Below are 12,790 nucleotides of genomic sequence, written 5' to 3'. Positions count from 1 at the left end.
CGCAAACGCAGGAGACAGCGACAAAGCAAAATATAATATAATATATATCATTATTTTTATTATTTTGCTTTGTTGCTGTCTTCCGCGTTAGCGAGGTGGTGCAAGGTAACAGACAAAAGATTGGCCCAACCCACCCACATACACATGTATATATACATACATGTCCACACATGCAAATATACATACCTATACATCACAATGTACACATATACATACACACATAGATATATACATGTGTACACATGTACATAATTCATACTGTATGCCTTTATTCATTCCCATCGCCACCTCGCCACACATGGAATAACAACCCCCTCCCCCTTCATGTGTGCGGGGTAGCGCTAGGAAAAGGCAACAAAGGCCCCATTCGTTCACACTCAGTCTCTAGCTGTCATGTAATAATGCACCGAAACCAAAGCTCCCTTTCCACATCCAGGCCCCACACAACTTTCCATGGTTTACCCCAGACGCTTCACATGCCCTGGTTCAATCCATTGACAGCACGTCAACCCCGGTATACCACATCGTTCCAATTCGCTCTATTCCTTGCACGCCTTTCACCCTCCTGCATGTTCAGGCCCCGATCACTCAAAATGTTTTTCACTCCATCTTTCCACGTCCAATTTGGTCTCCCACTTCTCCTCGTTCCCTCCACCTCTGACACATATATCCTCTTGATCAATCTTTCCTCACTCATTCTATCCATGTGACCAAACCATTTCAAAACACCCTCTTCTGCTCTCTCAACCACACTCTTTTTATTTCCACACATCTCTCTTACCCTTACATTACTTACTCGATCAAACCACCTCACACCACATATTGTCCTCAAACATCTCATTTCCAGCACATCCACCCTCCTGCGCACAACTCTAACCATAGCCCACGCCTCGCAACCATACAACATTGTTGGAACCACTATTCCTTCAAACATACCCATTTTTGCTTTCCGAGATAATGCTCTCGACTTCCAAACATTCTTCAAGGCTCCCAGAATTTTCGCCCCCTCCCCCACCCTATGATTCACTTCCGCTTCCATGGTTCCATCCGCTGCCAGATCCACCAAACTCAGTCACCAGCTTCTGCAGTTTCTCGCATGAATCAGCCACCAGCGCTGTATCATCAGCAAACAACAGCTGACTTACTTCACTGGCACCCCTTTACCCCATACAAACTGCATACATATCCCTCTCCAAGACCCTAACCCTAGCATGTACCTCCCTCACCACCCAAACTATAAACAAATCAAACAGCTATGGTGAAATCACACATCCTTGCTGCAGACCAGCCTTCACTTGGAATCACTCACCCTCTTCTCTACCTACTTACACACACACACCTAACACTCTTGATGAAACCTCTTAGGTGATGGTGGTGGGGAGGGATCCTGCATAACTATTTACATTCTGTCTACTGAAAAACAAACAAGCAAGTCAATAGGCCCATATTACAAGAGTCCACTAAGAAGTAATATCAAACATACCTAATCAACCACAAATAAGGCAAAAGATAATAATGTCAAATTAAGTATGAGGTTGGTTTCAGGAGGTGATGGAAGAGAGGAGACAATCACACAATAAATCTACAAACATCCTGCATGCTTTTTCAAAATCACTATCATAAGTGCATGCTCTCATCATGTTTATGTTATTCATCATAACACTTTATGTACAATTTATTGATCTACTACCAATGTCTATCATTATGATTTTTACATCACAAGCTGTACGTAACTGTAAAAGTTGAGACAGTGCAGAGGTGTGGTCACTATGGATAGCAAATTATGACTGAGATCATTTTCTTTTACATGGATAAATATATCATGGCCCTGGTAAATTATGGTTACCATAGAAAATCTAATGGCAAAGCAACAAGTTTAAAGTGATGAAAGTTGGGTCCTGTATGCTATCAGCAAATCTATAAAAGCTGTCTTGCATGGAGAGGTTAATGCAGAAAATATATAATTTCACTCATTTAAGTTTAACAAGTCTTGCAAGCAATAAAAACACATTTCAAAGTTAACTGAAGCAAAAACATTCTAACATGAAGAATGATCTGGTCAGGATTGGATCTCCTCCACTTCCAAACATGATCCACTTAGATCTGAGCACAAGAAGAGGAATCTTATCAACACTAATCACAATGCCACCTAAAGTCACTATAAGGATTGCCATGTGTGAGGATAAACACCTTATGCCAGAGGATGAGGTGGCAGAAGATCGGTTGGAAGATGTTCTCAGTCCTCCCAGCATGCAGTGACTGCTGGCACTCTGGATGTAATTTGCATTGCCATGGACATTCCAAGGCACATATGTTGTCCCTGGTGGTGTCATTTTAATATTTGAATGCAAAATTTTCTTCAAAGAATTGTAGTGAAACATTTTTCTGAACCACCTAATACATTATACTCCAATAATATTAAAGAACATACTTACTCCCTTCTGGCTAGCTAGTTGACATGAAGAGCATTACTATCAAATAACCAAATCTATACTAGCCAAAAGAAAAAAGGGCATTTGTTTGATGGTCCCTTTGGGACTAATTACATCAAACATTAAAAAATAAAAAATCTTAAAAGAACTGCCATTATATTCTCAAGAAACTTTTAAGAATTTCCATCTATTATCATATTGGACTATTAACAAGAAAATAATCACATTCAACAATTTCAGAATTAGGCAACATGACTTTAACTGACCTGACTGAAGTACTGCAATGAATATACAGAGGTCATTCAAAACTCTCAAAGTAATAAAAGTGCAAGGATTATCATGAAATGAAATATCTCAATCACTTCATGAATTCCATTTGCTTACAAAAATACTGCCTATAATCTGTCCTACAACACATCAATATGACCTTCCAATTTAACAGTCAACTCAATACATCCCTATTTCTCAACAACAATAAACACTATTGAAGTAATCCCTCTGTAATCCAAAGTCTCCTTTATTCAGTTCTTCCACATCACTTTCAGTCACCTGTTTCTTCTTCAACTAACTCATTCAGTTCTTTATACACCTCAGCATCCCATCTTTCAGTTTTTAAATAGTTCTTTCACTCTTTATACCTTGTTTTTTAATTTAATTCCTCAATCATTCCAATATTCTTCCAATACAGTCTAATATCAGAAAAGCTATCATCAAAGCTAGTACTTCCTCATTCACTCCTTCATTCTTTTACTGCTCAAGAAAACTATGTGCCAAATTCTATCTTCCCATAAACTCAGCTACAAATGCCATCTCATATCCTTACATAGCCTTCAAGACCATTCTTGGATTTATTTACCTCTTGTCTATGTGTCTCATACATATATACATAAACATTATTATTAAAACATTATTATCCCCAGGGATAGGGGAGAAACATACGTAAAACATAAACATACTTTTTTTTTCTATGATATTCGCCACACATACAATGAGTGGTGGGGTGGCAACGGGAATGAATAAGGGCAGACAATATGAATTATGTACATGTGTATATATGTATATGTCTGTATGTGTATATATATGTATATGTTGAGATGTATACATATGTATATGTGCTGTGTGTGGACGTGTATGTATATACATGTGTATGTGAGTGGGTTGGGACATTCTTTCGTCTGTTTCCTTGCGCTATCTCACTAACGTGGGAGACAGCAAAAAAGTATAATAAATAAATAAATACTATTCGCCATTTCCCACGTTAGCGAGGTAGTGTTTAGAACAGAGGATTGAGCCTTTGAGAGAATATCCCCACTTGGCCCCCTTCTCTGTTCCTGCTTTTGGAAAATTAAAAACAAGAGGGGAGGATTTCCAGCCCACCACTTCCTCCCCTTTTAGCCTCCTCCTACGACGTGCAGGGAATACTTGGGAAGTATTCTTTCTCCCCTCTCCCCAGGGATACATATACATATATACACATGTGCATATTCATACTTGCTCACCTTCATCCATTCCCCTTGTCCCCCCGTCCCACAGGAAACAGCATCGCCACCCCCTGCATCAGCAAGGCAGAGCTAGGAACCACATGAAGAAAGGCCACATCCCCTCACACTCATTCTCTGTCATGTGTAATGCATTGAAACCACAGCTCCCTATCCACATACATGAACCACAGACCTTTCTATGGTTTACACCAGACATTTCACATGCCATGGTTTAGTCCACTGACAGCAAGTCAACACCAAGTATACCACATCATTCCAATTCACTCTATTCTGTGATCACCTTTCACCCTCCTGCATGTTCAAGGTCCGATTGCTCGAAGTCATTTTCCCTCCATCCTCCCACCTCCAATTTAGTCTCCTGCTTCTCCTTATTCCCTCCACCTCTGACACACATATCCTCTTTGTCAACCTTTTCTCACTCATTTTCCCCATATTTTCAAACCATTTCAACACACTTTTTCTGCTGTTTCAACCACACTCTTTTAACACCACACATCCTGACCCTTTCATTACTTACTCAATCAAACCACCTCATCCAACATATTGTCCTCAAATATTTCATTTCCAACACATCCGCCCTCCTCTGCACAAACCAATTTTATAGGCCATGCCTCACAACCATATAATATTGTTGGAACTACTATTCCTTTAAACATAAATATTTTTGCTTATCCAGAACCTTCATCCCCCCCCCCTATGACTCACTTCTGCTTCCATGGTTCCATTTGCTGCTAAGTCCACTCCTAGATATCTAAACACTTCACTTACTCCAATTTTTCTCCACTCAAACTTACATCCCTCAACTCTGCTGAACCGAATAACTTTGTTTTTATTCATTTACCCTTAACTTTCTCCTTTCACACACTTTTCCAAATTCAGTCACCAACTTCTGCAGTTTCTCACTCAAATCAGCCACCAGTGTTGTATCATCAGCAAACAACAACTGAATCACCTCCCAAGCCCTCTCAATCCCAACAGACTGTATACTCACCCCTCTCCAAAACTCTTGCATTTACCTCCCTAACAATCCCATCCATAAACAAATTAAACAACCTTGTTGACATCACACACTCTGCTGCAGACTGACCTTCACTAGGAACCAATCACTCTCCTCTCTTTGTTTTTGTACACATACCTTACACCCTTGATAAAAACTGCTTACTGCTTTCAGCAGCTTACTTCCCACACCACATATTCTTGATACCTTCTACATAGCATCTCTATCCATCTTATCATACGCCTTCTCCAGATCTATAAACATCACATACAAATCAATCTGTTTTTCAAAGTATTTCTCACATACACATTCGTTAAAGCAAATATCTGATCCACATTTCCTATACATGTCTGAAACCACACTGCTCCTTCCCGATCTGATGCCCTGTACATGCCTTTACCCTCTCAATCAGTACCCTCCTTATCCCCCATGTCTTTGTAAAATGGCACTATACATGCATTCCACAAATCCTCAGATCCATACATATGGTGAATAACCTTACCAACCAATCAACAACACAGTTGCCCCCATTCTTGATAAATTCAACTGCAATACCATCCAAACTCACTGCCTTGCTGGATTTCATCTTCCGCAAGGCTTTCACCACCTCTCCTCTCTTTACCAAACCACTCTCCCTGATTCTCTCACTTCACATAACACCCCAACCAAAACACCATACATCTGCCACTCTATCATCAAACACACTCAACAATCCTTCAAAATACTCACTCTATCACTACCTGATATCACTTCCCCCTTTACCCCTTCATTGATGTTCCCACTTGTTCTCTTGTCTTTCACACATTAGTTACCTCCTTTCAAAACATCTTTATATTTACCCTAAATTTTATTGACATTCTCTCACCCCTAACTCTCACTTTCCCTCTTTTTCAAGCCTTACACCTTCCTCTTGACCTCCTGCCGCTTTCTCTAATACATCTCCCAGTCATTTGCACTCCTTCTTTGTAAGTACCATCCAAATGCCTCTCTTTTCTCTTTCACTCGCAACTTTACTTCTTCATTCCATCACTCACTACCCTTTCTGATCTGCCCACCAACTACCTTTCTCATGCCACATGCATCTTTTGCATATGCCATCACTGCTTCCCTAAATACATTACTAATGCACTGAAACCAAAGCACCCCATCCACAACCAGGCTCCACAGACTTTTCCATGGTTTACCCAACTGCTTTATATGCTCTGGTTTAGTCCACTGATGACATATTGCCCTTGTATACCACAATTCTCCACTTCTCTCTATCTCATGAATGCCTTTCACCCTCCTGCATGTTCAGGCCCCAATCACTCAAAATCTTATTCACTCCATCCTTCCACCTCTAATTTAGTCTTTCACTTCTCCTTGTCCCCTCCATTTCCAATTTATAAACCTCTTTATAAACCTCTCCTCACTCATTCTCTCCAATTGTCCAAAACATTTCACACACATACTCTTCTTGTTACTGCACCTCGCTCTCTTACACTATTATTTTCACTTAATCAACCCTCCTCACACCACATCTTATCCTTAAGCATTTCATTTCCAAAACATTCATCCTCTTCCATACATTTAAACCACTATCCAGGCTCACAACCATACAACATCATTAGGACTACTATGCCCTCAAACATACCCATTTTTGCTTTTGCGGATAATGACCTCTCTTTCCATACATTCCTCAGTGCTCCCACAACATTTGCCCATTCACCCAACTAAGACTCATCTCCCCTTCCATGATTCTATTTGCTGCTCTGTCCACTACCTGGCCTCAAAACATCCCACTTCCTCCAAATTTTCTTCATTCAAACTTACACTCCAACTTATGTCTTTGCACTTCTGATCCTAATAACCTTGCTTTTCTCCAAGCAATCACAGAATAATCCTGAAGTATTTGACTGTTAAGGATAAGAAGGGCCATGGGGAGGAAGGAGCTTGGTCTAACAGCAAAATATTTTACTTGAAAAATGCATACACAAATGTAAAGAAACAAGTTCATATGCAACAGTTCTCTGAGTGAACCTACATCAGGTAACACAAATAAACAAAACAGACAAGACCATATGTATACAAAAGCTCTTAAAATATAGACCAAGCATGTCCGAAAAAGTAAGATACATAAAAGAAAAATACAGTCCCATGACTTTTAGAGGTGAAAAATTGAGAATAAAATAGGCTGAAATCATTAATGCTCATGCTTTTCAATCCATGCACAACTATTTTTAAATAAAAGCATGAAGAGCAATGAGAATTTCTCATCTACAGAATCAGCTAATGAAATCTAGTGCAAATAATGAAATGTCCCGGCACATGGACTGGTCACTTACAATGTCTGTATTGGAGAGAGAGTTGCTAATTCAAGTCCTGAAGCACAATAACCCTCACTAGGCACACAACTTTCCCTACTTAAGTGGATGCAACCTGAACACTCTGAGTCCGTAGTTGACCATGAACTTTCACTCAACAAAACATCCTCCACTTGTTCTACATAACTGTGAATGCCATCATAGGACTTCTTTTTATTCCACAGTGACATATCTCAAAGTTTCAGTTTTTCACTGACGGCCCACAGTATTATTATGACCAACTTTCAATGGTCTCTCTCTGAAGTTCAAGGCCAATAAAATAAAACTAAACAGTGTGTGACAAAAGAAGTTACTTCTTAAACATGAGCTTAAATAACCATGAGAACCTGTGTTTAAAATAATAATGTTTGATATTATACAGTACAGAATAGGATATACACATCAATTTTTAAAAATTATGAAAATAAAATCATTAGACAGATAACCTTTGACATTCAATAATCATTCTACAACATTCTATTCTTATCCACACCCCACACTATTTTGGATATTTTCTAAAGAAACTTGTAAATAAAAAAATAACAATGATTAAATTCAAGGACACTATCATAATTGTATTTATATCTATCCATTTATCTATTTATTTGTTATACATAATCGCTGCCAATGGATTGAACCAGGGCATGTGAAGCGTCTGGGGTAAACCATGGAAAGTTCTGTGGGGCCTGGATGTGGGAAGGGAGCTGTGGTTTCGGTGCATTATTACATGGCAGCTAAAGACTGGGTGTGAACAAAAGTGGCCTTTGTTGTCTTTTCCTAGTGCTACCTCGCACACATTTGGGGGGAAGGGGTTGTTATTTCATGTGTGACAGGGTGGCGATGGGAATGAATAAAGGCAGACAGTATGAATTATGTACATGTGTATATATGTATATGTCTGTGTGTATATATACGTATACATTGAGATGTATAGGTATGCATATTTGCGTGTGTGGATGACGTATATGTATATACATGTGTATATGGGTGGGTTGGGCCATTCTTTCATCTGTTTCCTTGCACTACCTTGCTAATGCGGGAGACAGCGACAAAGCAAAATAAATAAATACATAATCGCTGTTTCTAGCATCGGCAAGGTAGCATCAGGAAACAGACGAAGAATGGCCCAACTACTCATATACATGCACCTATACATAAACGCCCATTTATGCACTTGTACATATCAACATATACATACACGTACACAGACATATACATGTGCATATTCATACTTGCTTGCCTTCATCCATGCCTGCCACTATTCCACCCCACAGGAAACAGCATCACCGCCCCCCTCCCCCAGTGAGGTAGTGCCAGGAAAACATTCAAAAAAAGGCCACATTTGTTCACACTCAGTCTCTGGCTGTCATGTGTAATGCACCAAAACCACAGCTCCCTATCCACATCCAGGCCCCACAGACCTTTCCATGGTTTACTCCAGACATTTCACATGTCCTGGTTCAGTCTATTGACAGCATGTCAAACCCAGTATACCACATCATTCCAATTCACTCTATTCCTCGCACTCCTCTCACTTTCCTGTATGCTCAAGCCCCAATCACTCAAAATCTTTTTCACTCCATCCTTCCACCTCTAATTGGACTCTTGCTTCTTGTTCCCTCCACTTCTGACACAAAAATCCTCTTTGTCAATCTTTTCTTATTCATTCTCTCCATGTCCAAATCATTTCACACATCCTCTTCTGCTCTCTTAACCACACTCTCTTTATTCCCACACATCTCTCTTACCCTTTCATTATTTACACGATCAAACTCCCCTCACACCACATATTGTTCTCAAACATTTCATTTCCAACACATCCATCCTCCTCCGTACAACCCTATCTACAGCCCATGCCCCACAACCATATAACACTGTTGGAACTACTACTTCTTCAAAGACACACATACTGACATATACTGATATGCACATATATAACATTAAATGAGACTCTGCACTAAATGAGACTTAAGAATTTCAAATTAGGAATAAGAATTAATATACACGAGCAGTGTCTCTAAGTCAGATATATACTAAACTAGTTAAATTCTGATATGTTAGTTTTGTGTGATTCATTTCATATATCATAATGCATTAGGTTAAAATAATTCATTTATAATGATACTTCATGTTCAAGTCATGTGGACTAATTCATAAGCAATATATCTCCAACTCAGTCAATGATGATTTCAGATATGACACTACACCTATTCCCTGATTTAAGGAAGACAAGTACACAGAGCCCTTAAGTCATGGAAAAGTGAAATTAGGTTACAAAATATGATATACAAAAGAAAACTTCAAAACAAAAGAAAATCTAAGGAATATGGGAAAAATCAAATTCATTTACTGGGTAACAGCATATCGCTGTCCAAACTTCTGTGAACATAAAATCCACAAAAAGCACACAAAACATCCAGACTTCAATTAGCTCTTACTACTGCTGGCTCAGGCTATAAAAGAAGACAGTGTGAGCCACCTAGTTCTTGTCAATCCCATACATAAATCTGGCAGTGGTGCATCCAACAGCACCAGTGACTGATCCATCATTAAGAATCACATTGCTCAGGGCAGTGTACTGTACTGTGGTTTTGTTTGACTTATTACTATTGTTGTTTTACTGCTACTGTCAAGGCAGCCAGCCTGCACTACGTCAGTCCCAACCAGGCAGCCAGCTTATACTCTCCTTTGCCCTGTACATATTGCTGTTGGTTGTTTGATAGAGAATTGGAGTTTTTATCGATTCTTTTAATACAACCTTACACTACAAGCTTCCGTGTAAGCACCGTGCTTTTCTCAATAACACTAAGAGCTGAAATTCCATGTCTCCAATTAAACTTGTAACCATCCTTGCAAATATTCACACTCACTGCCTAGCTTTAGTTCTCTATGAAAACTTTGGCCTGCCAGTAGGAATCTCCCCAGAAATGCTTACATCTTCATTATGTGGGAGCTTAAACCACTTTATAAGTGAACTGTCTCATTCTGTACTCCTAGCACCTTTCAAGGTTTTCAGAAACTTTAAACTTTTCTGGCTTTCATTTTCAGTAAAAAAATCAATATAAGAAATCATCAGGACTGCTAATTAGCTCGGCCACAGTGTAAACAGATTTCAGCACCTTAGCACTGCTAACAGCACCGCCCGGCAGATTAAAAATGTACTGGATCACAGAGTGCCAGATTAAAGAGGTACAACCTGTATTACAGTAACATTCACTCTATCCTGGAAACTCCACATTACAGAGAGACTTAAAAGTAAAGAAGGGCAATCTGTGTTGGGGATGCGAGGAACTGGGAAGTGAGTCAGTTGTTTGCTGATGATACAACGCTGATGGCAGATTTGAGTGTGAAACTGCAGAGTTGGTGACTGAGTCTGGAAGAGTATATGAAAGGAGAAAGTTGAGAGTAAATGTGATTACAAGCAAGGATTTTAGGTTTAACATGGTTGACAGACAGGTTGATTGGGGTGTGAGTTTGAATAGAGAAAAACTGGAGGAAGTGAAGTGCTTTACATTCCTGGGAGTGGACATACCAGTGAATGGAACCATGGAGGTGCAAGTGAGTCATAGGGAGGGTGAGGGGACCAAGGTTTTGAAAGCACTGAACTATGTGTGGAAAGTGATAATTATCTGGGAGGGCAAAAACAAGTATGTTTGAAGGTACAGTAGTCCCAATACTAACACATGGATGCATGGCATGGGTTATAGATAAGGCTGTGTGGAGGAGGGTGAATATGCTGGAAAAGAAGAGTTTGAGGACAATATGTGGCATTAGGTGGGTTGACTGAGTAAGTAATGAAAGGGTAAGAGAGAAGCGTGGTAATAAAAAGCGTTTGCGAGGCAAAGGGAATGCACTGAAATGGTTTGGACATAAGGAGAGAATGAGTGAGGAAATGTTGAAAAAGAAGATATATGTGTCAGAAGTGGAGGTATAAAGGAGAACAGGGAGACCAAACTGGAGATGGAAGGATAAAGCAAAAAAGATTTTGAGCAATCACAGCCTAAACATCCAGGAGGGTGACAAGCATGCAAGAAATAAGAGTGAATTGGAATGATGGGGTGCACTGGGGTCGGTGTGCTGTTAATGGGCAGAACCAGGAGATGCAAAACCTCCAGAGTAAACCATGGAAAGGGCTGTGGATTCTGGTTGTGGATAAAGAAGTTAAAATTGCTAAATCCATAAACCTGATAATTCTTTATCCCTTTCTTTTCATAAGTGATCATCATTTACTGCATTAGCAATAAAAATACAGTATCAAAATATACATAAGAACATAATGCCAAGGATAATACAAGAAAGCAATACATACTTACTTCCACTGCGACATTCTAAATGATAGCAAAGTAGAAGACAAGTAAGCATAGCACATGCCATGATTTGGGATACTTGAGACATAACTAGCACTAATTTTACAACATGTAAAAACAAGTAAAACTTGCATAAATTTGTTGTTCGCTGATGATACAGCGCTGGTGGCTGATTCATGTGAGAAACTGCAGAAGCTGGTGACTGAGTTTGGTAAAGTGTGTGGAAGAAGAAAGTTAAGAGTAAATGTGAATAAGAGCAAGGTTATTAGGTGCAGTAGGGTTGAGGGTCAAGTCAATTGGGAGGTGAGTTTGAATGGAGAAAAACTGGAGGAAGTGAAGTGTTTTAGATATCTGGGAGTGGATCTGGCAGCGGATGGAACCATGGAAGCGGAAGTGGATCATAGGGTGGGGGAGGGGGCGAAAATTCTGGGGGCCTTGAAGAATGTGTGGAAGTCGAGAACATTATCTCAGAAAGCAAAAATGGGTATGTTTGAAGGAATAGTGGTTATAACAATGTTGTATGGTTGCGAGGCGTGGGCTATGGATAGAGTTGTGCGCAGGAGGATGGATGTGCTGGAAATGAGATGTTTGAGGACAATGTGTGGTGTGAGGTGGTTTGATCGAGTGAGTAACGTAAGGGTAAGAGAGATGTGTGGAAATAAAAAGAGCGTGGTTGAGAGAGCAGAAGAGGGTGTTTTGAAGTGGTTTGGGCACATGGAGAGAATGAGTGAGGAAAGATTGACCAAGAGGATATATGTGTCGGAGGTGGAGGGAACGAGGAGAAGAGGGAGACCAAATTGGAGGTGGAAAGATGGAGTGAAAAAGATTTTGTGTGATCGGGGCCTGAACATGCAGGAGGGTGAAAGGAGGGCAAGGAATAGAGTGAATTGGAGCGATGTGGTATACAGGGGTTGACGTGCTGTCAGTGGATTGAATCAAGGCATGTGAAGCGTCCGGGGTAAACCATGGAAAGCTGTGTAGGTATGTATATTTGCGTGTGTGGACGTGTGTATGTACTTGTGTATGGGGGGGGTTGGGCCATTTCTTTCGTCTGTTTCCTTGCGCTACCTCGCAAACGCGGGAGACAGCGACAAAGTATAAAAAAAAAAAAAAATATACCGGGGCTGACGTGCTGTCAGTGGATTGAATCAAGGCATGTGAAGCGTCTGGGGTAAACCATGGAAAGCTGTGTAGGTATGTATATTTGCGT

The 12,790-nt window shown here is 40.0% G+C and overlaps 1 protein-coding gene across 1 annotated transcript in view; it reads right to left on the bottom strand.

Moving 5' to 3' along the window:
• The window catches only part of LOC139765298 (WD repeat-containing protein 17-like), a 446,388-nt gene extending 434,406 nt beyond the window's left edge, over window positions 1–11,982 (bottom strand). The window contains exon 1 of the mRNA XM_071692684.1: window positions 7,256–11,982. Coding sequence (XP_071548785.1) covers window positions 7,256–7,464 — 209 coding nt within the window. The 5' untranslated portion in view covers window positions 7,465–11,982. The remainder of the gene's footprint in view (window positions 1–7,255) is intronic.
• Between the last annotated feature and the right edge of the window lie 808 nt (window positions 11,983–12,790).

Source organism: Panulirus ornatus, chromosome 53 (genome assembly GCF_036320965.1).
Source record: "Panulirus ornatus isolate Po-2019 chromosome 53, ASM3632096v1, whole genome shotgun sequence".
Taxonomy (NCBI): domain Eukaryota; kingdom Metazoa; phylum Arthropoda; class Malacostraca; order Decapoda; family Palinuridae; genus Panulirus; species Panulirus ornatus.
The sequence above is the reverse complement of the archived record's forward strand: the minus strand, read 5'-3'. Positions and strand labels throughout refer to the sequence as shown.